This window comes from Oncorhynchus mykiss, chromosome 6 (assembly GCF_013265735.2).
Source record: "Oncorhynchus mykiss isolate Arlee chromosome 6, USDA_OmykA_1.1, whole genome shotgun sequence".
Taxonomy (NCBI): domain Eukaryota; kingdom Metazoa; phylum Chordata; class Actinopteri; order Salmoniformes; family Salmonidae; genus Oncorhynchus; species Oncorhynchus mykiss.
Window position 1 is genome coordinate 79,671,711 of NC_048570.1, and position 27,580 is coordinate 79,699,290.

General features: G+C 41.8%; 1 protein-coding gene across 3 annotated transcripts; it reads left to right on the top strand.

Moving 5' to 3' along the window:
- The first annotated feature begins 318 nt into the window (after positions 1–318).
- On the top strand, positions 319–27,512 carry LOC110526647 (guanine nucleotide-binding protein subunit beta-5b). Of its 3 annotated transcripts, XM_036981061.1 has the most exons (13): positions 319–443; positions 9,766–9,915; positions 10,870–10,981; positions 11,320–11,456; positions 11,683–11,724; positions 11,835–11,911; positions 12,048–12,180; positions 15,819–15,962; positions 16,059–16,150; positions 23,892–23,940; positions 24,493–24,589; positions 25,873–26,039; positions 26,880–27,512. In XM_036981061.1, exons 2-13 carry the CDS (start codon positions 9,790–9,792, stop codon positions 26,889–26,891), a joined length of 1,188 nt encoding a protein of 395 aa, XP_036836956.1. In that variant the 5' UTR covers positions 319–443; positions 9,766–9,789; the 3' UTR covers positions 26,892–27,512. The 3 variants fall into 3 exon arrangements, with proteins under 3 accessions (XP_036836956.1, XP_036836958.1, XP_036836959.1); XM_036981063.1 differs by lacking the exon at positions 319–443 and having other exon boundaries at positions 9,601–9,915; XM_036981064.1 differs by lacking the exons at positions 319–443; positions 9,766–9,915 and adding an exon at positions 9,945–10,670.
- Positions 27,513–27,580: the final 68 nt, after the last annotated feature.

Genomic DNA, 27,580 nt, shown 5'->3' on the forward strand with positions numbered 1-27,580 from the left:
GCTAGCTGACCTATAGCCTGAACAAGTAATACAGCCCTTATTAACAACAGATCTAGGATCAGATAACATTACCACCAACAATAACATTTACCATTAGTGGAGGTGAAACAATCTGACCTTGGACCAGTGATTAGGGACAGCTTCTATCCAGTCGTAATACTTTGGGCTTCATCCCAAATGGAACCATATTCTCTTTCTAGTGCACTACTTTTGACCAGGCCATCGGGTTCTGGACATAAGAAGTGCACTTTAAAGGGGATATAGTGCCATTTGGGGCGTGACCCTGGTCTGTACCTGAGGGTAATACTGTGGCGTGGTCAAAGCCCTTGGTAAGTAGCTTAGTGTTCCCTCTCTGTCCCTGCCCTCCAATCCTCTAACTAACGTTGGAAAACACTCCTCAGGATAGCATACCGTCTGACAGACAAACCAACTTCCCTCATTAGGTAAGAACTATATTATACGTTTGTTATGATGATGTCATGCAGTTGTGTTGGAAACAGTTGATCAGCAATTTTTTTATATTTAAGGCATATCAGATCTGTAAGCATATGAGATGGACTGATTTTAAATAATGACAAGGTGTCGACTTAGTTATAACTCAATATACATGGCCTTCAGTAATATATTTAGGATATTACTTTGAGAATTTGATAGACCACTGAAAAGCCATACATGGACTGTATAGGGCTTAGTGTTAGGTGGATCACTATCAGCACTGTAACAGTAAAGCCTATTTCTCAGTCTCTATTTTAAGCATGTGGCTAGTACAGTACGGAACGGTGTACAGTAGTATAGGAAGTTTGTGGGTACCATCCACTACCGTTGTGCCCTCGAGCAAGGCACTCGCTCCGGCATAACCCCCACATAGCTCCAGGGGTGCTGCATTGTGGTTGACCTTGTGCTCCTTGGAAGTGTCTGTATGTTGTTATGTGTTTCTGTGCTGTCCTGGGGGTTGGGAGCAGCGCATCCTGCATTCCTAAGGCTACTGATCAAAATAGCCACATGGCTAGCAGATAACAAATATACTACATATCAACCTAGGATCAATGATTTAGCCAGCTAACTTACCTAAATATTTAGAAATATTCATGTTCGTTTTGTAAATGGGCATGGTCTACTACTCTAATTTACTCAACAACCAAAAACACAAAGTCCGATCATAAGTAAAAAATTGTATTAACCAGAAAACCAATAGTTATTTCTCAAAGTTAGCTGGCTAACTTATTGACCCTGCTTTGTAGTATACCCCTCAGACCCATGGTTCAGACAATAGGCAGACAAGACCGGAACAAAAATGGCAATTGTGGGAGGAGCACAAGGTCAACCTGGAGTTATGTAGGGGTAATATTCTAATAAAATAACATGTTTGTTGTCAGATGTAAACAACAGGTACAGACTAACAGTGAAATGCTTACTTACGGGCCCTTCCCATATAGCAGCAAGCGCCCTGCTCAACGGCACAATGGCAGCTACTAACTTCCTAATAATATAGTTCTATTTCTACAATTGTGTGTTTATCTCTAGTACTGTGTATGTCTTACAGCCCACAATATACTATATACAGTGCCTTTGGAAAGTATTCAGACCCCTTGACTTTTTCCACATGTTGTTAGGTTACAGCCTAATTCTAAAACTTTTTTCCCCTCATCAATCTACACACAATGCTCCATAATGACGTAGCAAAAACAGGTTATACATTTTTGCTCATTTATTTAAAAATATGAAATATTACATTTACATACAGTATCAGTCAAAAGTTTGGACACACCTACTCATTCCAGGGTTTTTCTGTATTTTTACAGGGGGGGGGGGGGTGTTAAGGAAAAATTTTTAAAATAAAAGTAACAAATAATTAAACAGCAGCAGTAAAATAAGTCAAATTGCGAGGGCACCGGTTAGTTGAGGTAGTTGAGGTAATATGTACATGTAGGTAGAGTTAAAGTGACTCTGCATAGATGATAAACAGAGAGTAGCAGCAGCATAAAGAGGGGTCTGGGTAGCCCTTTGATTAGCTGTTCAGGAGTCTTATGGCTTGGGGGTGGAAGCTGTTAAGAAGCCTTTTGGACCTCGACCTGGTGCTCCGGTACCTCTTGCCGTGCAGAAGCAGAGAGAACAGTCGGCCGGCTAGGTTGGCTGGAGTCTGACAATTTTTCGGGCCTTCCTCTGACACCACCTGATATAGAGGTCCTGGATGGCAGGAAGCTTGGCCCCAGTGATGTACTGGGCCTTCTGCAATACCCTCTGTAGTGCCTTGCGTTTGGAGGCCGAGCAGTTGCCATACCAGGCAGTGATGCAACCCGTCAGGATGCTCTCGATGCTGCAGCTGTAGAACCTTTTGAATATCTGTGGACCCATGCCAAATCTTTTCAGTCTCCTGAGGGGGAATAGGCTTTGTCGTGCCCTCTTCACAGCTGTCTTAGTGTGTTTGGTCCATGATAGTTTGTTGGTGATGTGGATACCAAGGAACTTGAAGCTCTCAACCTGTTCCACTACAGCCCCGTTGATGAGAATGGGGGTGTGTTCGGGTCCTCCTTTTTATGTAGTCCACAATCATCTCCTTAGTCTTGATCACGTTGAGGGAGAGGTTGTTGTCCTGGCACCACACAACCAGGTCTCTGACCTCCTCCCTATAGACTGTCTCATCCTTGTCGGTGATCAGGCCTACCACTACTGTGTCATCGGCAAACTTGATGATGGCGTTGGAGTCGTGCCTGGCCATGCAGTCATGAGTGAACAGGGAGTACAGGAGGGGATTGAGCACGCACTCCTGAGGGGCCCCTGTGTTGAGGATAAGCGTGGCGGATGTGTTGTTCCCTACCCTTACCACCTGGGGGCGACCCGTCAGGAAGTCCAGGATCCAGTTGCAGAGGGAGGTGTTTAGTCCCAGGGTCCTTAGCTTAGTGGTGAGCTTTGAGGGCACTATGGTGTTGAACTCTAGTCAATGAATAGTATTCTCACATAGGTGTTCCTTTTATCCAGGTGGGAAAGGGCAGTGTTGAGTGCAATAGAGATTGTATCATCTGTGGATCTGTTGGGGCGGTATGCAAATTGGAGTAGGTCTAGGGTTTCTGGGATAGTGGTGTTGATGTGGGCCAAGACCAGCCTTTCAAAGCACTTCATGGCGACAGACAGGTCGGTAGTCATTTACAGACGGGTTGGGTCGGTAGTCATTTAGGCAGGTTACTTTGGTGTTCTTGGGCACAGGGACTATGGTGGTCTGCTTGAAATATTGGTATTACAGACTCAGTCAGGTTGAAAATGTCAGTGAAGACACTTTCCAGTTGGCCAATACTGTCATCAAGGCAACGGGTGGCTACTGTCATCAAGGCAACGGGTGGCTACTTTGAAGAATCTCAAATATAAAATATATTTTGATTTAACACTTTTGGTTACTACATGATTTCATATGTTATTTCATAGTTTTAATGTCTTCACTAGTACTGATCTTCTACAATGTAGAAAATAGTAAAAATAAATAAAACCCCTTGAATGAGTAGGTGTGTCCAAACTTTTGACTGGTACTGTAAGTAGTCAGACCCTTCACTCAGTACTTTGTTGAAGCACCTTTGGCAGCGATTTCAGCCTCGAGTCTTCTTGTGTATGACGCTACAAGCTTGGCACACCTGTATTTGGGGAGTTTCTCCCATTCTTCTCTGCAGATCCTCTCAAGCTCTGTCAGTTTGGATGGGAAGCATTGCTGCACAGCTATTTTCAGGTCTCTCCAGCGATGTTCGATCAGGTTTTATGTCCAGGCTCTGGCTGGGTCACTCAAGTACATTCAGAGACTTGTCCCGAAGCCACTCCTGCGTTGTTATGGCTGTGTGCTTAGGGTCGTTGTCCTGTTGGAAGATGAATCTTCGCCCCAGTCTGAGGTCCTGAGAGTTCTGGAGCAGGTTTTTATCAAGGATCTCTCTGTACTTTGCTCCGTTCATCTTTGCCCCAATCCTGACTAGTCTCCCAGTCCCTGCCACTGAAAAACATCCCCACACCATGATTCTGCCACCACCATGCTTCACCGTAGGGATGGTGCCAGGTTTCCTCCAGACGTGACGTTGGCATTCAGGCCAAAGAGTTCAATCTTGGTTTCTTCGGGCCAGAGAATCTTGTTTATCATGGTCTGAGAGTCATTTAGGTGGCTTTTGGCAAACTCCAAGTGGGCTGTCATGTGCCTTTTACTGAGGAGTGGCTTCCATCTGGCCACTCCACACTAAAGCCCTGATTGGTGGAGTGCTACAGAGCTGGTTGTCCTTCTGGAAGGTTCTCCCATCTCCACAGAGCAACTCGGAGTTCAGTCAGTGTGACCATTGGGTTCTTGGTCACCTCCCTGACCAAGGCCTTTCTCCCCCGATTACTCAGTTTGGCTGGGCGGACAGCTCTAGGAAGAGTCTTGGTGGTTCCAAACTTTTCTTCATTTAAGAATGATAGAGGCCACTGTGTTCTTGGGGACCTTCAATGCTGCAGAAACGTTTTGTACCCCTCCCCAGACCTGTACCTCGATACAATCCTGTCTCTGAGCTCTACGGACAATTATTTTGACCTCATGGCTTGGTTATTGCTCTGACATACACTGTCAACTGTGGGACCTTATAAAGACAGGTGTGTGCCTTTCGAAGTCATGTCCAATCAATCAATTGAATTTACCACAGGTGGACACCAATCAAGTTGTAGACACATTTCAAGGATGATCAATGGAAACAGTACCTGAGCTCAATTTTGAGTCTCGTAGAAAAGGGTCTGAATAAATAAGGTATTTTTTTTCACTTTGTCATTATGGGGTATGGTGTGTAATGTAGTGTTCTATTTCTACTGTGTGTAATGTAGTGTTCTATTTCTACTGTGTGTAATGTAGTGTTCTATTTCTACTGTGTGTAATGTAGTGTTCTATTTCTACTGTGTGTAATGTAGTGTTCTATTTCTACTGTGTGTAATGTAGTGTTCTATTTCTACTGTGTGTAATGTAGTGTTCTATTTCTACTGTGTGTAATATAGTGTTCTGTTTCTACTGTGTGTAGACTGCAGTGTTCTATTTCTACTGTGTGTAATATAGTGTTCTATTTCTACTTTGTGTAGACTGCAGTGTTCTATTTCTACTGTGTGTAATGTAGTGTTCTATTTCTACTGTGTGTAATGTAGTGTTCTATTTCTACTGTGTGTAATGTAGTGTTCTGTTTCTACTGTGTGTAGACTCCAGTGTTCTATTTCTACTGTGTGTAATGTAGTGTTCTGTTTCTACTGTGTGTAATGTAGTGTTCTATTTCTACTGTGTGTAATATAGTGTTCTATTTCTACTGTGTGTAGACTGCAGTGTTCTATTTCTACTGTGTGTAATGTAGTGTTCTATTTCTACTGTGTGTAATATAGTGTTCTATTTCTACTGTGTGTAATATAGTGTTCTATTTCTACTGTGTGTAATGTAGTGTTCTATTTCTACTGTGTGTAATGTAGTGTTCTATTTCTACTGTGTGTAATGTAGTGTTCTATTTCTACTGTGTGTAATGTAGTGTTCTATTTCTACTGTGTGTAGACTCCAGTGTTCTATTTCTACTGTGTGTAATGTAGTGTTCTATTTCTACTGTGTGTAATGTAGTGTTCTATTTCTACTGTGTGTAATGTAGTGTTCTATTTCTACTGTGTGTAATATAGTGTTCTATTTCTACTGTGTGTAGACTGCAGTGTTCTATTTCTACTGTGTGTAGACTGCAGTGTTCTATTTCTACTGTGTGTAATGTAGTGTTCTATTTCTACTGTGTGTAATATAGTGTTCTGTTTCTACTGTGTGTAGACTGCAGTGTTCTATTTCTACTGTGTGTAATATAGTGTTCTATTTCTGCTGTGTGTAGACTGCAGTGTTCTATTTCTACTGTGTGTAATGCAGTGTTCTATTTCTACTGTGTGTAGACTGCAGTGTTCTATTTCTACTGTGTGTAATATAGTGTTCTATTTCTGCTGTGTGTAGACTGCAGTGTTCTATTTCTACTGTGTGTAATGCAGTGTTCTATTTCTACTGTGTGTAGACTGCAGTGTTCTATTTCTACTGTGTGTAGACTGCAGTGTTCTATTTCTACTGTGTGTAGACAGCAGTGTTCTATTTCTACTGTGTGTAGACTGCAGTGTTCTATTTCTACTGTGTGTAGACTGCAGTGTTCTATTTCTACTGTGTGTAATATAGTGTTCTATTTCTACTATGTGTAGACTGCAGTGTTCTATTTCTACTGTGTGTAGACTGCAGTGTTCTATTTCTACTGTGTGTAGACTGCAGTGTTCTATTTCTACTGTATGTAGACTGCAGTGTTCTATTTCTACTGTGTGTAATGTAGTGTTCTGTTTCTACTGTGTGTAGACTGCAGTGTTCTATTTCTACTGTGTGTAATATAGTGTTCTATTTCTACTGTGTGTAGACTGCAGTGTTCTATTTCTACTGTGTGTAATGCAGTGTTCTATTTCTACTGTGTGTAGACTCCAGTGTTCTATTTCTACTGTGTGTAGACTGCAGTGTTCTATTTATACTGTGTGTAGACAGCAGTGTTCTATTTCTACTGTGTGTAGACTGCAGTGTTCTATTTCTACTTTGTGTAGACTGCAGTGTTCTATTTCTACTGTGTGTAATATAGTGTTCTATTTCTACTGTGTGTAGACTGCAGTGTTCTATTTCTACTGTGTGTAGACTGCAGTGTTCTATTTCTACTGTGTGTAGACTGCAGTGTTCTATTTCTACTGTGTGTAATGTAGTGTTCTATTTCTACTGTGTGTAATATAGTGTTCTGTTTCTACTGTGTGTAGACTGCAGTGTTCTATTTCTACTGTGTGTAATATAGTGTTCTATTTCTACTGTGTGTAGACTGCAGTGTTCTATTTCTACTGTGTGTAATGCAGTGTTCTATTTCTACTGTGTGTAGACTCCAGTGTTCTATTTCTACTGTGTGTAGACTGCAGTGTTCTATTTATACTGTGTGTAGACAGCAGTGTTCTATTTCTACTGTGTGTAGACTGCAGTGTTCTATTTCTACTGTGTGTAATGCATATCTCCACCCTAATGTATATGTTACAGCCAACTATGTATTTATACAGTATTTGTCTGTATCAGATTGTGGTTATGTATCTGTTCTATTTCTGCAGTGCCTAATGAACTGCAATATACACCGTGTAGAAACAGATAAATAATGACCTGCAATATAGACACTGCAGAAATAGAACAGATAGATATTGCAAGTCATTCTATACAGTTGAAGTGGGAAGTTTACATACACCTTAGCCAAATACATTTAAACTCAGTTTCACAACTCCTGACATTTAATCCTAGTAAAAATTCCTGTTTTAGGTCAGTCAGGATCACCACTTTATTTTAAGAATGTGAAATGTCAGAATAATAGTAGAGAGAATTATTTATTTCAGCTTTTATTTATTTCATCACATTCCCAGTGGGTCAGACATTTACATACACTCAATTAGTATTTGGTAGCATTGCCTATAAATTGTTTAACTTGGGTCAAACGTTTTGTGTAGCCTTCCACAAGCTTCCCGCACACGCTTTTTCAGTTCTGCCCACAAATGTTCTATAGGATTGAGGTCAGGGCTTTGTGATGGCCACTCCAATACCTTGACTTTGTTGTCCTGAAGCCATTTTGCCACAACTTTGAAAGTATGCTTGGGGTCATTGTCCATTTGGAAGACCCATTTGCTACCAAGCTTTAACTTCCTGACTGATGTCTTGAGATGTTGCTTCAATATATTCACATAATTTTCCCTCCTCATAATGCCATCTATTTTGTGAAGTGCACCAGTCCCTCCTGCAGCAAAGCACCCCAACAACATGATGCTGCCACCCCCGTTCTTCGCGGTTGGGATGGTGTTCTTCTATTTTTGTTTCATCAGACCAGAGGACATTTCTACAAAAAGTATGATCTTTGTCCCCATGTGCAGTTGCAAACCGTAGTCTGGATTTTTTATGGCATTTCTGGAGCATTGGCTTCTTCCTTGCAGAGCGGCCTTTCAGGTTATGTCCATATAGGACTCGTTTTACTGTGGAAATAGATACTTTTGTACCTGTTTCCTCCAGCATCTTTACAAGGTCCTTTGCTGTTGTTCTGGGATTCGCACCAAAGTACGCTCTTCTCTAGGAGGCAGAACCCGTCTCCTTCCTGAGTGGTATGACGGCAGCGTGGGCCCATGGTGTTTATACTTGCGTACTATTGTTTGTACAGATGAACGTGGTACCTTCTGGCATTTGGAAATTGCTCCCAAGGATGAACCAGACTTGTGGAGGTTTACAATTTTATTTTTTGAGGTCTTGGCTGATTTCTTTTGATTTTCCCATGATGTCAAGCAAAGGGGCACTGAGTTTGAAGGTAGACCTTGAAATACATCTACAGGTACACCTCCAATTGACTCAAATTATGTCAATTAGCCTATCAGAAGCTTCTAAAGCCATGACATAATTTTCTGGAGTTTTCCAAGCTGCTTAAAGGCACAGTCAACTTAGTGTCTGTAAACTTCTGACCCACTGGAATTGTGATACAGTGAGTTATAAGTGAAATAATCTGTCTGTAAACAATTGTTGGAAAAATGACTTGTGGCATGCACAAGTAGATGTCCTAACCAACTTGCCAAAACTATAGTTTATTAACAAGAAATGTGTGGAGTGGTTGAAAACGAGTTTTAATGACTCCAACCTAAGTGTATGTAAACTTCCGACTTCAACTGTATCTGTTCTATTTCTACACTGTGTATATTGCAGCTCATTATTTATATGTTCTATTTCTGCAGTGTCTATGTTGCAGTTCATTAGACACTATAGAAATAGAACAGATAGATAACGACCTGCAATATGGACACTGCAGAAATAGAACAGATAGATATTGCAGGTCATTATATCATTATATATCTGTTCTATTTCTACACAGTGTATATTGCAGGTCCATATCCAGCTCTGCATGTCTATGATTCATTCCTCAGACTATCACTATCAGTGGCAGTTACCGATCCCCACCATTATACAGTGTAATAATGTACATCCAAGTGTGTGTGTGTGCATGCATCTCCTAAAATAGGCCTACTGCTCTCCCCTTCTCTGAGCAGGATCAGGCAGGAGGGAGATTCCCCACTGCTTATCGTCAACACAGCTGTCAGCACACACACACCTACACACACACTCTCACTCCCTCAATCCTCTCACTCTGTCTCTTATTCACTATCTCTCTCTAACTGACTCACACATACACACATTCTCTCCCTATCTCTCTAGCTCACGCTCTCTCTCTCTCTCTCTCTCTCTCTCTCTCTCTCTCTCTCTCTCTCTCTCTCTCTCTCTCTCTCTCTCTCTCTCTCAATTCAATTCAATTCAATTCAATTCAAGGGCTTTATTGGCATGGGAAACATGTGTTAACATTGCCAAAGCAAGTGAGGTAGATAATATATAAAGTGAAATAAACAATAAAAATTAACAGTAAACATCACACATACAGAAGTTTCAAAACAATAAAGACATTACAAATGTCATATTATATATATATATATATATATATATATATATATATATATATATATATATATATATATATATATATACAGTGTTTTAACAATGTACAAATAGTAAAGGATGTGGATGAGTCTCTCTCTCTCTCTCACTCACACTCACACTCTCTAACACACACACACACACATACACAAAATAGCAATGCTCCCTTCAGGTGAATCGATAACAGTGTGTATGTGTGTTATTTCTCATACCTGAATGTTGACACTGTGTTCCTTTTCTCCTCTATACAGGTCTGTGGTTAATCAGCTGCAGCCATGTGTGACCAGACGTTTTTGGCCATCACTTTCGGGCCGTGTGACAGCTGCTCAGAGAACCGCCCCTTGATGAATCTATACATCAAGACTGAACCCATCAACTACTGCTCACTATGCATGGAGATTGTACGTCTCTTTACCCATGACCTCTAACCTCTGACTCTAACCAATCTAACGGCTCCTTCCTGGACCAATACAATCCTTTAAGATCTTCACAAATTCCCAGGGAATAGGGATAGATTTGAGATTCTTTATGTATTTTTAGGGGGTTGGAGAGGACCCCATCTGAGAATGCAGCCTCCCTATCTGTCTGATATACAGTAGCAGCGAGCCTCTTTCAACAAACACACACACACACACACACACACACACACACACACACACACACACACACACACACACACACACACACCATTCCTGGATGAATTCACCACCTCATTTTATCTGTACTCCCTTCTCTCTGGCAGCTCATCCACACTTACAGCTACCTTGTCTTTCACTTCTCTAAACAACAATAGGTGCAAAAACACCTTTCAAAGGAAAATAACATACATTTAAACAAGGAAACTGCAATGTGGTAAAATAAAATATGGAAAATGTGATTTTTCTGTCAAGTATTTACATGAACATTATTAGAGGAAAGTTAGGCTATATTTAGTACAATTACTACCAAAGACAGTCATAGTGGCTTCTCTGGAGCGAGAAAAACAGAGATATAGAAAGAGAGGGAGAGGTAGAGACTTGCCAGAGAGCGAGTGAGACAAGAGACAGGGAAAGAGGGAGAGAGAGCGGGGGAGAAGGAGCACATCAGCGCGGCAGCAGCATCAGGGGCATATTCATTAGTCCAAACAAAAACTAGAGTTCATATTGGAAAAATGCAGGTAGGTCTCTCCGTTTCGTTCCGTTTGCTTCCGTTTAAGAAACGTTTTGCAACAGAATCGGCGTAATGAATACGCACCAGCTGTAGGAAGGCAGAGCCGCCTTGACGGGCGCAGCCAGCGCGCGACTAAAAACATCTGCTCTTGCTGTTCCCCTTTCTGTCCTTTCCCCGTTCCCTTCTTTCGTTCCTCCTCTCTAAAGATGGCGTGCCAGGGCCTTGCGAGCGGCGAGACTCTGAAGTCGCTGAAGGCCGAGAGCGAGACGCTGAGGAAGAAGCTCGAGGAGGAGCGGAAGAAGCTGCACGATGTGGAGTGTGAGTTTAATGGGAGGGAGAGGGGCCTCGCGATGCACAAAATGTTTACTGTCTGTACCCTAAACATGAAAGTTATGCAGAAGCTATTATTATATCCGTTATTATATCCCAATTGAATTTGATATTCATGCCAAAAATCATCTGACATGTAATTTCCAGAGATTTGCCCGTGGCCATGAAAGCGCATTAGATAAACTACCAGAAGATAGTTAATAGAGAGCATTGCAGTAAAGTTTTCCTGCATCAGGGTGATCAAATAAATATCCTACCTATTCATTTACACGACAATTCATTGTCATTACTAGAGTTTTTAACTGCGCGCGTGTGTGTGTGTGTAGTGGAGAAGGTAGCTGAGAAGGCGGAAGCTCTTGGTGAGTTAAACATGAAGACTCGGAGGACACTGAAGGGCCATGGCAACAAGGTGCTCTGTATGGACTGGTGCAAAGACAAACGACGCATTGTCAGCTCCTCACAGGTATGCACACACACGAACTGCTCTCTTTTCCTCCCTCTCCACCCTATCCCCCTATCCTCCTTCTATTCTACTGTCATTAGTGTGTTTTGGTCACAACCCTGTCCATGGTGCTGAACTCCCTGACTCCACTTATATCAATTACTCCTCCTCTTCATTCCTCCCTTCTTCCCTTCTCTCCCCTCTCTCCTCCCTTCTTCATTCATTTTCCTTGTCTTCTGTCTACCAGGATGGGAAGGTCATCGTATGGGATGCTTTCACCACCAATAAGGTTAGTAAAAGCAGCCGGAGTGTGTGTGAGTGCACTAATGGGGCTGTCCCATGGTGGAGCGGTCTTAACCAGGCTTATTTACGTTAATGTATATGCACACTGTGTTCTAGGAACATGCAGTGACCATGCCGACTACGTGGGTGATGGCGTGTGCCTACGCCCCCTCTGGCTGTGCCATCGCCTGTGGGTGAGTCTCACCCTAACCTCTGACCTTTAACCCCTTAGCCCCAAGAAAGGTATTGGCTTGATGCTGAAGTACTGGCTTGAGGGCTTGATGTTAAAGTAATGCCCTACAAAATCTCTCTCTCTCGTCTGTCTGACAGGGGATTGGATAATAAGTGCTCAGTGTACCCTCTCTCATTGGACAAGGACGAGAACTTGGCGGCCAAGAAGAAGTCGGTTGCCATGCACACCAACTACCTGTCCGGCTGCACCTTCACCAACTCTGACATGCAAGTTAGGGACTAGACACACACATACATGCACACACACACACACACACACACACACACACACACACACACACACACACAGACATAGACACACTCAGACACACACAACACAATGAGGAGAGGGAAGGAAATTGAGATTTTCAGAACAAGGAGGAGTGAATGGATAGAGGGAGGGAGGAATAGAAGGAAGGAAATATTAGATGTTTAAGGCTGTTAATAATTCATCTCTGCTAGACAGGAGAGGAACTGTTGAGAATTATAGCCGGATGAGGAGAAGGTGATGAGAGAAAGCGTGAGAGAGAGGAGAGGAAACAGAGAAGTTGCCCATAGAGAGAGATGGCCGTCCATTGTGAGTGTATTAATAGACATTAAGAGGCCTTTATCTGTCAGAGCTGAAAACTCATACCTAAGGGGGCACACACACAATCTACGTCTCCCTAATGCACTGGGGTCTGTTGGTGGGTGTTGAGCTGTGAAGACGTGTGTGTGTGTGTGTGTGTGTGTGTGTGTGTGTGTGTGTGTGGTGTGTGTGGTGTGTGTGTGGAATAAAGCACAGGGCTGTGGAGAGTCGAGACTACATTGCTCCAGTCAATCTCAGTTCAGTCTCACTTTCATATCATTATTGTCTGACGGGGATGTTTCATATCAACTGTTTGGTTCCTATTGAATACACAGTTAGCACATTTGGTTCCTAGTGAATACACAGCACATTTGGTTCCTAGTGAATACACCGTTAGCACATTTGGTTCCTTGTGAATACACAGTTAGCACATTTGGTTCCTAGTGAATACACAGTTAGCACATTTGGTTCCTAGTGAATACACAGTTAGCACATTTGGTTCCTAGTGAATACACAGTTAGCACATTTGGTTCCTAGTGAATACACAGTTAGCACATTTGGTTCCTAGTGAATACACAGTTAGCACATTTGGTTCCTAGTGAATACACAGTTAGCACATTTGGTTCCTAGTGAATACACAGTTAGCACATTTGGTTCCTAGTGAATACACAGCACATTTGGTTCCTAGTGAATACACAGTTAGCACGTTTGGTTCCTAGTGAATACACAGTTAGCACGTTTGGTTCCTAGTGAATACACAGTTAGCCCGTTTGGTTCCTAGTGAATACACAGTTAGCATGTTTGGTTCCTAGTGAATACACAGTTAGCACATTTGGTTCCTAGTGAATACACAGTTAGCACATTTGGTTCCTAGTGAATACACAGTTAGCACATTTGGTTCCTAGTGAATACACAGTTAGCACATTTGGTTCCTTGAAAGTTGTAGGAATGTATGTTTTTGGCTTCACGTTGGTTGCGAGAACGAAGCCATATGTTTCCTGACCGGTAAAACAGATGTATTTATTTAAATGTTCTGAGAACAGAAAATAACATTTAGCCTGTTCTGGGAATGTTTATTTTTAGGTTGTAGGGAGGTTGTGAGAACGTTTTACTCTGATTCCTTGAACCTTTTCTTAACACTGTGAGAATAGACATTATAGGTTATTTGGAGGTTTTAGAACAACTTCTTTAAAACTTTCACTGAATGTTTCTGCTAGCTTATTTTGGGTTAACTTTTTTGAAGTCCAAGCATGATTGAAAACGTAGAAATTCATTTCCTTAGTCATTAATCATGCAAACACATGCATTTTTTGTGTCACTGCATCAGAGATTTGAACCTATAATCTAATGTTCTCTATCCATGGAATTAGTCCACTGCCCCACCAGGATGGAGCTAGCATGCCATGTTTTTTTACACATACAAAGCTGTTCATTTTGTCTATTCAAACAGACCCCATTTCAAAGGAAATAAGCACTCATTAAGATAAGGTGTGGCCAATTAATGGGCCCGGCCAACACACCACACACTTAACAAGAGAGGATAGAGAGAGTTTTGTTGATGCTAAGAACAGAATGTATATGTTTTTAAATAACTAACTTAGAATGTTCTCTGAACATTACTAAAGTTTTCTTGTAGTTTTTATGGTAATTTTTCTTAATGTTCTCGGCTCAATTTGAGAACTTTACTTTAAATTGAACCATGAGGAAACCTGTAGGAAACGTTATGCTGAAGTACTGACATTCACACAGAAGAACGTTGGTTCTTAACGTTCTCTTAATTATTTGAGAACATTCCCAATGTCAAGAACATTACCAAAATTGAAATGCAATGTAACCATGTTTGAACTTTTAGGAAACGTTCTGTTAAAGTAATGAAATACCAATACAATTATGTTTTTTTGTCAAGTTCCTTAAATGTGTTGAGAATGTTCAAAGCCAAGCAACTATCCTGCACCATTCCCAGAAAGTTGTGGGAAGGTTGTATGCAAAATAACCATGGCACAACCACTCACTCACCAAGTTCTAGGAAACGTATGGTTCTCAGAATGTTGTGCGTTAGCTGGGTACACCCCAGTAGTTAACCAGCTCTGAGTAATGGCCGTAGATTAGTTATATTACCCCAAACTACCACAAAAGGGTAGTAGGATCACACATTCCCCCATGTTTAAGAATACCTTGTTGTGTGTGTTTCAGTATGCTGATAAAGTGTGTGCGTTGCTGTGTGTGTTTCAGTATCCTGATAGTGTGTGTGTTGCTGTGTGTGTGTTTCAGTATCCTGATAGTGTGTGTGTTGCTGTGTGTGTGTTTCAGTATCCTGATAGTGTGTGTGTTGCTGTGTGTGTGTTTCAGTATCCTGATAAAGTGTGTTGCTGTGTGTGTGTTTCAGTATCCTGATAAAGTGTGTGTGTTGCTGTGTGTGTTTCAGTATCCTGATAAAGTGTGTTGCTGTGTGTGTGTTTCAGTATCCTGATAAAGTGTGTGTGTTGCTGTGTGTGTTTCAGTATGCTGATAAACTGTGTGTGTTGCTGTGTGTGTTTCAGTATCCTGATAAAGTGTGTTTCTGTGTGTGTTTCAGTATGCTGATAGTGTGTGTGTTGCTGTGTGTGTGTGTGTGTTTCAGTATCCTGATAAAGTGTGTGTGTTGCTGTGTGTGTTTCAGTATCCTGATAAAGTGTGTGTGTTGCTGTGTGTGTTTCAGTATCCTGATAAAGTGTGTGCGTTGCTGTGTGTGTTTCAGTATGCTGATAAAGTGTGTGTGTGTGTTTCAGTATGCTGATAAAGTGTGTGCGTTGCTGTGTGTGTTTCAGTATGCTGATAAAGTGTGTGTGTGTGTGTGTATGTGTGTGTGTGTTTCAGTATCCTGATAAAGTGTGTGCGTTGCTGTGTGTGTGTGTGTGTGTGTGTGTGTGTGTGTGTGTGTGTGTGTTTCAGTATGCTGATAAAGTGTGTGTGTGTGTGTTTCAGTATCCTGATAAAGTGTGTGTGTGTGTGTTTCAGTATGCTGATAAAGTGTGTGTGTGTGTGTGTGTGTGTGTGTGTTTCAGTATCCTGATTGTGTGTGTGTGTGTGTGTGTGTGTGTGTTTCAGTATCCTGATAAAGTGTGTGTGTGTGTTTCAGTATCCTGATAAAGTGTGTGTGTTGCTGTGTGTGTTTCAGTATCCTGATAAAGTGTGTGTGTTGCTGTGTGTGTTTCAGTATCCTGATAAAGTGTGTGTGTTGCTGTGTGTGTTTCAGTATCCTGATAAAGTGTGTGTGTTGCTGTGTGTGTTTCAGTATCCTGATAAAGTGTGTGTGTGTGTAGATCTTGACATCCAGTGGGGACGGTACCAGTGCGCTGTGGGACGTGGAGAGTGGTCAGCTGCTGCAGAGTTTCCACGGTCACTCTGCTGATGTCCTCACTCTGGACCTCGCCCCCTCTGAGACTGGAAACACCTTCGTCTCCGGGGTCAGTGTCTGTGTGTGTGTCTCCTATCTATCTATCAATCTATCTATCTATCTATCTCTCTGTCCCTCCCCTAACATGTCTGTTTGTTCATTCCAGGGTTCTGATAAGAAGGCTAACGTTTGGGACTTGCGCTCAGGGCAGAACGTCCAGTCGTTTGATACCCACGACTCTGACATCAACTGTGTCAAGTAAGTAGCAGCATCCACATCAACCCTTTACACAGCTTCACTGTCTACAGATCACCTATCCCTTATAGTATCCACATAATCTCTACAGTACAGCATCCATCGACCCTAAACCTAACCCTTTACACAGCTTCACTGTCTACAGATCACCTATCCCTTATAGTATCCACATAATCTCTACAGTACAGCATCCATCAACCCTAAACCTAACCCTTTACACAGCTTCACTGTCTACAGATCCCCTATCCTTATAGTATCCACATAATCTCTACAGTACAGCATCCATCAACCCTAAACCTAACCCTTTACACAGCTTCACTGTCTACAGATCACCTATCCTTATAGTATCCACATAATCTCTACAGTACAGCATCCATCAACCCTAGACCTAACCCTTTACACAGCTTCACTGTCTACAGATCACCTATCCCTTATAGTATCCACATAATCTCTACAGTACAGCATCCATCAACCCTAAACCTAACCCTTTACACAGCTTCACTGTCTACAGATCACCTATCCTTATAGTATCCACATAATCTCTACAGTACAGCATCCATCAACCCTAAACCTAACCCTTTACACAGCTTCACTGTCTACAGATCACCTATCCCTTATAGTATCCACATAATCTCTACAGTACAGCTAACAGCATCCATCAACCCTAAACCTAACCCTTTACACAGCTTCACTGTCTACAGATCACCTATCCTTATAGTATCCACATAATCTCTACAGTACAGCATCCATCAACCCTAAACCTAACCCTTTACACAGCTTCACTGTCTACAGATCCCCTATCCCTTATAGTATCCACATAATCTCTACAGTACAGCTAACAGCATCCATCAACCCTAAACCTAACCCTTTACACAGCTTCACTGTCTACAGATCCCCTATCCTTATAGTATCCACATAATCTCTACAGTACAGCTAACAGCATCCATCGACCCTAAACCTAACCCTTTACACAGCTTCACTGTCTACAGATCACCTATCCCTTATAGTATCCACATAATCTCTACAGTACAGCATCCATCAACCCTAAACCTAACCCTTTACACAGCTTCACTGTCTACAGATCACCTATCCCTTATAGTATCCACATAATCTCTACAGTACAGCTAACAGCATCCATCGACCCTAAACCTAACCCTTTACACAGCTTCACTGTCTACAGATCACTTATCCCTTATAGTATCCACATAATCTCTACAGTACAGCATCCATCAACCCTAAACCTAACCCTTTACACAGCTTCACTGTCTACAGATCACCTATCCCTTATAGTATCCACATAATCTCTACAGTACAGCATCCATCAACCCTAAACCTAACCCTTTACACAGCTTCACTGTCTACAGATCACCTATCCCTTATAGTATCCACATAATCTCTACAGTACAGCATCCATCAACCCTAAACCTAACCCTTTACACAGCTTCACTGTCTACAGATCACCTATCCTTATAGTATCCACATAATCTCTACAGTACAGCTAACAGCATCCATCAACCCTAAACCTAACCCTTTACACAGCTTCACTGTCTACAGATCACCTATCCCTTATAGTATCCACATAATCTCTACAGTACAGCATCCATCAACCCTAAACCTAACCCTTTACACAGCTTCACTGTCTACAGATCACCTATCCTTATAGTATCCACATAATCTCTACAGTACAGCTAACAGCATCCATCGACCCTAAACCTAACCCTTTACACAGCTTCACTGTCTACAGATCACCTATCCCTTATAGTATCCACATAATCTCTACAGTACAGCTAACAGCATCCATCGACCCTAAACCTAACCCTTTACACAGCTTCACTGTCTACAGATCCCCTATCCCTTATAGTATCCACATAATCTCTACAGTACAGCATCCATCGACCCTAAACCTAACCCTTTACACAGCTTCACTGTCTACAGATCCCCTATCCCTTATAGTATCCACATAATCTCTACAGTACAGCATCCATCGACCCTAAACCTAACCCTTTACACAGCTTCACTGTCTACAGATCCCCTATCCCTTATAGTATCCACATAATCTCTACAGTACAGCATCCATCGACCCTAAACCTAACCCTTTACACAGCTTCACTGTCTACAGATCACCTATCCCTTATAGTATCCACATAATCTCTACAGTACAGCTAACAGCATCCATCAACCCTAAACCTAACCCTTTACACAGCTTCACTGTCTACAGATCCCCTATCCCTTATAGTATCCACATAATCTCTACAGTACAGCATCCATCAACCCTAAACCTAACCCTTTACACAGCTTCACTGTCTACAGATCACCTATCCCTTATAGTATCCACATAATCTCTACAGTACAGCTAACAGCATCCATCAACCCTAAACCTAACCCTTTACACAGCTTCACTGCCTACAGATCCCCTATCCCTTATAGTATCCACATAATCTCTACAGTAAAGCTAACAGCATCCATCAACCCTAAACCTAACCCTTTACACAGCTTCACTATCCTTATAGTATCCACATAATCTCTACAGTACAGCATCCATCGACCCTAAACCTAACCCTTTACACAGCTTCACTGTCTACAGATCACCTATCCTTATAGTATCCACATAATCTCTACAGTACAGCATCCATCAACCCTAAACCTAACCCTTTACACAGCTTCACTGTCTACAGATCCCCTATCCCTTATAGTATCCACATAATATCTACAGTACAGCTAACAGCATCCATCAACCCTAAACCTAACCCTTTACACAGCTTCACTGTCTACAGATCACCTATCCCTTATAGTATCCACATAATCTCTACAGTACAGCATCCATCAACCCTAAACCTAACCCTTTACACAGCTTCACTGTCTACAGATCACCTATCCTTATAGTATCCACATAATCTCTACAGTACAGCATCCATCGACCCTAAACCTAACCCTTTACACAGCTTCACTGTCTACAGATCACCTATCCCTTATAGTATCCACATAATCTCTACAGTACAGCATCCATCAACCCTAAACCTAACCCTTTACACAGCTTCACTGTCTACAGATCACCTATCCCTTATAGTATCCACATAATCTCTACAGTACAGCTAACAGCATCCATCAACCCTAAACCTAACCCTTTACACAGCTTCACTGTCTACAGATCACCTATCCCTTATAGTATCCACATAATCTCTACAGTACAGCATCCATCGACCCTAAACCTAACCCTTTATACAGTTTCACTGTCTACAGATCCCCTATCCCTTATAGTATCCACATAATCTCTACAGTACAGCATCCATCGACCCTAAACCTAACCCTTTATACAGCTTCACTGTCTACAGATCACCTATCCCTTATAGTATCCACATAATCTCTACAGTACAGCATCCATCAACCCTAAACCTAACCCTTTATACAATTTCACTGTCTACAGATCCCCTATCCCTTATAGTATCCACATAATCTCTACAGTACAGCTAACAGCATCCATCGACCCTAAACCTAACCCTTTACACAGCTTCACTGTCTACAGATCCCCTATCCTTATAGTATCCACATAATCTCTACAGTACAGCTAACAGCATCCATCAACCCTAAACCTAACCCTTTACACAGCTTCACTGTCTACAGATCCCCTATCCTTATAGTATCCACATAATCTCTACAGTACAGCATCCATCGACCCTAAACCTAACCCTTTACACAGCTTCACTGTCTACAGATCCCCTATCCTTATAGTATCCACATAATCTCTACAGTACAGCTAACAGCATCCATCAACCCTAAACCTAACCCTTTACACAGCTTCACTGTCTACAGATCCCCTATCCTTATAGTATCCACATAATCTCTACAGTACAGCATCCATCAACCCTAAACCTAACCCTTTACACAGCTTCACTGTCTACAGATCCCCTATCCCTTATAGTATCCACATAATCTCTACAGTACAGCATCCATCGACCCTAAACCTAACCCTTTATACAGTTTCACTGTCTACAGATCACCTATCCCTTATAGTATCCACATAATCTCTACAGTACAGCATCCATCAACCCTAAACCTAACCCTTTATACAGCTTCACTGTCTACAGATCACCTATCCCTTATAGTATCCACATAATCTCTACAGTACAGCATCCATCGACCCTAAACCTAACCCTTTACACAGCTTCACTGTCTACAGATCACCTATCCCTTATAGTATCCACATAATCTCTACAGTACAGCTAACAGCATCCATCAACCCTAAACCTAACCCTTTACACAGCTTCACTGTCTACAGATCCCCTATCCTTATAGTATCCACATAATCTCTACAGTACAGCATCCATCAACCCTAAACCTAACCCTTTACACAGCTTCACTGTCTACAGATCACCTATCCCTTATAGTATCCACATAATCTCTACAGTACAGCATCCATCAACCCTAAACCTAACCCTTTACACAGCTTCACTGTCTACAGATCCCCTATCCCTTATAGTATCCACATAATCTCTACAGTACAGCTAACAGCATCCATCAACCCTAAACCTAACCCTTTACACAGCTTCACTGTCTACAGATCCCCTATCCCTTATAGTATCCACATAATCTCTACAGTACAGCTAACAGCATCCATCGACCCTAAACCTAACCCTTTACACAGCTTCACTGTCTACAGATCCCCTATCCCTTATAGTATCCACATAATCTCTACAGTACAGCTAACAGCATCCATCAACCCTAAACCTAACCCTTTACACAGTTTCACTGTCTACAGATCCCCTATCCCTTATAGTATCCACATAATCTCTACAGTACAGCTAACAGCATCCATCAACCCTAAACCTAACCCTTTACACAGCTTCACTGTCTACAGATCCCCTATCCCTTATAGTATCCACATAATCTCTACAGTACAGCTAACAGCATCCATCAACCCTAAACCTAACCCTTTACACAGCTTCACTGTCTACAGATCACCTATCCTTATAGTATCCACATAATCTCTACAGTACAGCTAACAGCATCCATCAACCCTAAACCTAACCCTTTACACAGCTTCACTGTCTACAGATCCCCTATCCCTTATAGTATCCACATAATCTCTACAGTACAGCATCCATCAACCCTAAACCTAACCCTTTACACAGCTTCACTGTCTACAGATCACCTATCCTTATAGTATCCACATAATCTCTACAGTACAGCATCCATCAACCCTAAACCTAACCCTTTACACAGCTTCACTGTCTACAGATCCCCTATCCCTTATAGTATCCACATAATCTCTACAGTACAGCATCCATCAACTCTAAACCTAACCCTTTACACAGCTTCACTGTCTACAGATCCCCTATCCTTATAGTATCCACATAATCTCTACAGTACAGCATCCATCAACCCTAAACCTAACCCTTTACACAGCTTCATTGTCTACAGATCACCTATCCCTTATAGTATCCACATAATCTCTACAGTACAGCATCCATCAACCCTAAACCTAACCCTTTACACAGCTTCACTGTCTACAGATCCCCTATCCCTTATAGTATCCACATAATCTCTACAGTACAGCATCCATCAACCCTAAACCTAACCCTTTACACAGCTTCACTGTCTACAGATCCCCTATCCCTTATAGTATCCACATAATCTCTACAGTACAGCTAACAGCATCCATCAACCCTAAACCTAACCCTTTACACAGCTTCACTGTCTACAGATCACCTATCCCTTATAGTATCCACATAATCTCTACAGTACAGCATCCATCAACCCTAAACCTAACCCTTTACACAGCTTCACTGTCTACAGATCACCTATCCCTTATAGTATCCACATAATCTCTACAGTACAGCTAACAGCATCCATCAACCCTAAACCTAACCCTTTACACAGCTTCACTGTCTACAGATCACCTATCCCTTATAGTATCCACATAATCTCTACAGTACAGCATCCATCGACCCTAAACCTAACCCTTTACACAGCTTCACTGTCTACAGATCACCTATCCCTTATAGTATCCACATAATCTCTACAGTACAGCATCCATCGACCCTAAACCTAACCCTTTACACAGCTTCACTGTCTACAGATCACCTATCCCTTATAGTATCCACATAATCTCTACAGTACAGCATCCATCGACCCTAAACCTAACCCTTTACACAGCTTCACTGTCTACAGATCCCCTATCCCTTATAGTATCCACATAATCTCTACAGTACAGCTAACAGCATCCATCAACCCTAAACCTAACCCTTTACACAGCTTCACTGTCTACAGATCCCCTATCCCTTATAGTATCCACATAATCTCTACAGTACAGCATCCATCGACCCTAAACCTAACCCTTTACACAGCTTCACTGTCTACAGATCACCTATCCCTTATAGTATCCACATAATCTCTACAGTACAGCATCCATCAACCCTAAACCTAACCCTTTACACAGCTTCACTGTCTACAGATCACCTATCCCTTATAGTATCCACATAATCTCTACAGTACAGCATCCATCAACCCTAAACCTAACCCTTTACACAGCTTCACTGTCTACAGATCACCTATCCCTTATAGTATCCACATAATCTCTACAGTACAGCATCCATCAACCCTAAACCTAACCCTTTACACAGCTTCACTGTCTACAGATCACCTATCCCTTATAGTATCCACATAATCTCTACAGTACAGCATCCATCGACCCTAAACCTAACCCTTTATACAGCTTCACTGTCTACAGATCACCTATCCCTTATAGTATCCACATAATCTCTACAGTACAGCTAACAGCATCCATCAACCCTAAACCTAACCCTTTACACAGCTTCACTGTCTACAGATCCCCTATCCTTATAGTATCCACATAATCTCTACAGTACAGCATCCATCGACCCTAAACCTAACCCTTTACACAGCTTCACTGTCTACAGATCACCTATCCTTATAGTATCCACATAATCTCTACAGTACAGCATCCATCGACCCTAAACCTAACCCTTTACACAGCTTCACTGTCTACAGATCACCTATCCTTATAGTATCCACATAATCTCTACAGTACAGCATCCATCAACCCTAAACCTAACCCTTTACACAGCTTCACTGTCTACAGATCACCTATCCCTTATAGTATCCACATAATCTCTACAGTACAGCTAACAGCATCCATCAACCCTAAACCTAACCCTTTACACAGCTTCACTGTCTACAGATCACCTATCCCTTATAGTATCCACATAATCTCTACAGTACAGCATCCATCGACCCTAAACCTAACCCTTTACACAGCTTCACTGTCTACAGATCACCTATCCCTTATAGTATCCACATAATCTCTACAGTACAGCATCCATCAACCCTAAACCTAACCCTTTACACAGCTTCACTGTCTACAGATCACCTATCCCTTATAGTATCCACATAATCTCTACAGTACAGCATCCATCAACCCTAAACCTAACCCTTTTTATTATTGTTTTCTATTTAACCTTTATTTAACTAGGCAAGTCAGTTAAGAACCAATTCTTATTTACAATGACGGCCTAGGAACAGTGGGTTAACTGCCTTGTTCAGGCGTAGAACGACAGATTTTTACCTTGTCAGCTCAGGGATTCGATCTAGCAACCTTTCGGTTACTGGCCCAATGCTCTAACCACTAGGCTTTCATACAGCTTAGTGCACACATCAACCTTTTTACTCCTCTCACACTCTCTCTTTCTCGCTATCGCTCTCCCTCTCTCTCGCTCTCTCTCTCCAGGTACTACCCCAGTGGCGATGCTTTTGCCTCTGCTTCTGACGACTCTACCGTGAGTTTATAACACACTTATAGCACACTTATACACCCTACTTAGTGCACTACTCTTGAACAAAGCCACAGAGTTGCAGCCAAACAGCTCTAATCAAAGGTAGTGCCCTATAAAGGGAATAGGGTGCCACTGGACAGATGATGGACCTTTGATGTGATTCTGTGGGTTGTGTGTGGCAGTCGGACACTCTGTCTCAATAACACCGTTCAGTTAACAGAATCTCTGGGAGAGAATTGATTATCTTAGTGTGATGTCACTGGTCAAAGACCGCTCTTTCACATCATACAGTCCATGTGTCAAAGCATCCCACTGTTTTACATTACTACACAGGTTTGTATTAAGAAGTGTTATTCAGGCCAAGGAGGAAAAATACAATACATTACGATATAACTTTATTGTACATCATGGGAAAATTACAATGTAACTTTGTCTCTCATTAGGAAATATGCTGGGCCTTTGAGTTCACAGCACAGACAGAAACAACAACTAGCATGTAATGGGTTAAATAAAACATCTAATCAAAATGTCCCATTGATTGTCTGTGTGTTCCAGTGCCGTCTGTTTGATCTCAGGGCTGATCGGGAGGTGTCCATCTACTCCAAAGACAGCATAATGTTTGGAGCCGCCAGTGTCGACTTCTCTCTTAGTGGTAAGATGTGGACAATAGTCAGCAACCGTTTGACAGATAATACCTCTTTATTAGCTTCCTCTCAACAGAGACTAGAGTCAACTAAACATCTTTTGGTCCCCTGATCATGAACACATTTACAATAATGCTGTTGGACATTTACAATAATGCTGTTGGACATTTACAATAATGCTGTTGGACATTTACAATAATGCTGTTGGACATTTCCTGGTGTTGTTGTGTTATTATTGGATGTTGTGCCAGGCAATCTTTCCTATCTTCACTTTGCCTCTTTCACTTTCTTTCTTACCGGGTGTGATGATGCAATAGATATACTGCCACGGCCTTTATAGCGGTCAAGGGATTTTATTTATCAAAAATCACTGAAACTGGAAACACTTATGTCCCTCACTAGCTTTAAGCACCAACTGTCAGAGCAGCTCACAGATTACTGCACCTGTACATAGCCCATCTATAATTTAGCCCAAACAACTACCTCTTTCCCTACTGTATTTATTTTATTTATTTATTTATTTTGCTCCTTTGCACCCCATTATTTGTATTTCTACTTTGCACATTCTTCCACTGCAGATCTACCATTCCAGTGTTTTACTTGCTATATTGTATTTACTTTGCCACCATGGCCTTTTTTTTTGCCTCACCTCATTTGCTCACATCGTATATAGACTTGTTTATACTGTATTATTGACTGTATGTTTGTTTTACTCCATGTGTAACTCTGTGTCGTTGTATGTGTCGAACTGCTTTGCTTTATCTTGGCCAGGTCGCAATTGTAAATGATAACTTGTTCTCAACTTGCCTACCTGGTTAAATAAAGGTGAAATAAATTTGATCTTATCTGATTTTGTGTGTAGGCCGAGACTGGATTCTATCCCCAAAAATGTTATTCCTCTGTGTGTTATATAATTGTAGAGGTACAAAGTCTTTAGTATTAGTTTTTATATGGCTGTATAAAGATGACAGTTTATTATCAAACTTGTGATAGAGATCACACTTCAGCCAAGAGGGGAATTTAATGCAGTTGAGATGTGGGAAAGGGAATTACCACTCTGCCATCTGGAGTTTTACTACATTTTTACCAAAACTAGATTCCATGTAACTTAGAGGTGATTGATTATTCATTATATCCACTCTATTAGCCTCTGTCAAATGCATTTTAAACTGTAATACATCTGTTCTGTGATGTCCTCCAGCATATTGGAGAATATTCTAGAATCTGACCCTTTCTACCCCTTTATCTCTGTATCCATCTTTCTCTCTCTCTCTCTCCACCCCTCCTCCAGGTCGTCTGTTGTTTGCTGGCTATAATGACTACACCATCAATGTGTGGGACGTCCTGAAGGGGACCAGAGTAGCCATCCTGTTTGGTCATGAGAACAGAGTCAGCTCACTCAGAGTCTCTCCTGATGGAACTGCTTTCTGCTCCGGGTCCTGGGACAACACTCTACGGGTGAGACAAGAGGGTAGGGGGGTCGTAAGGGAGCTGAAACAAGGAGGGACAACACCTTATTTAAAAAACATTTTTTTATTTAACTAGGCAAGTCAGTTAAGAACAAATTCTTATTTACAATGACGGCCTACCCCGGCCAACGCTGGGCTAATTGTGCGCCGCCCTTTGGGACTCCCAATCACGGCCGGATGTGATACAACATGGGCTAGAGAGAGGGGGAGAGGCTGAGAGTACCTATTTGTGGAAAACCCTGGTTCTGCAGAGTCATGCGTCAGACTATCCCCACAGTACATACTTCTGTTTTCCACTACAGGCACAGCCACAATATAGGATGTGGAAACCACCACTGAGAGATACTGTAGTAGTTGTTGTTCATTAATGTCTGTGGAAGTATAGTAACACAGCCATAGTCTTCCCTCTGGTGATCTCACTTACATCATTTTAGCAGACATGTTTATTCAGAGCGACTTAGTGGATGCATACATTTTCATACTCCCCCCCATACTGATTCCCCGTGGGAATTAAACCCACAACCCTGGCGTTGCAAGACCCTGGTGTTACAAGTGCCACGCTCTACCAACAGAGCCACACAGGGCCACTTCTCCTCCGAGTTGCTCTGCCTCATAATCTACACTGGTCTGACAAAGGGGGATTCTCCATCTCCCCAAAAATCTGATTTCTATCAAGGTTTCTTCCTTCCAGGGAGTTTTTCATTGTCACTATGCTGCTGCCTGCTCTTTGGGGTCTGCACCGGGTACCTGTAATATACTTTTTGACAAGTGCTGTTGTTTAAATGTCTTATTGAATACAATCTGATGTTCTGTGCTCTTTCTCGAACAGATCTGGGCCTAGAGCTGCTGATGTCATCAGAGCGAGACTGAACCCCTGGAAGTCAGGGGTCAGAGGTTAAGGGTCAGGACCAGAGTCATGTGACCAGTCGACCCAGAGTGCCCATGGAGCACACCCTGCCGCAGAAAGAGTCTGCCTATAGAAACTATATTCAGTTACACACAGTAATAAACTATCTAGGTTTGACTCACAGAGACTATTTGTTTGACTGAAGTTGGACTATACCAAATGCTCATCAGGTCAATGAGGTCCTAAAGCTTTATTATGAGCAGTATTACAATTATTATTACTATTGTATTACTAAAGTCAGTTGAGCAGTTTTCCTCTACAGCAGGTCCTAGCCAATGCCATGCAGTACTGACTTTCCTGTATAGAAGCTAACTCACTGCCGTTTTTATGCTCCCTAGTCCCCCTTTAAACCTGCTTCACAGTCTGTAGTTTACCAGTCAATTAGTCTGCCCAGGTTGTAACTTGCTCAGATCTAAAGCGCAATACTACTGTTATATAAAACCAGGCCATAGACTGTGGCTAGCCAGAGAGGGAGAAAGAGGGAGTGTTTGAAGTATTGTTCATTTGTAATCATAGTCTTCTTGTGAAATAAATACATTTTATTTAAATTATTGATTACTGGTGTCTTACAAGTTTGTTTTATCCTATGGTTATGATGGAAATGACGAAGAGGATGATGATAT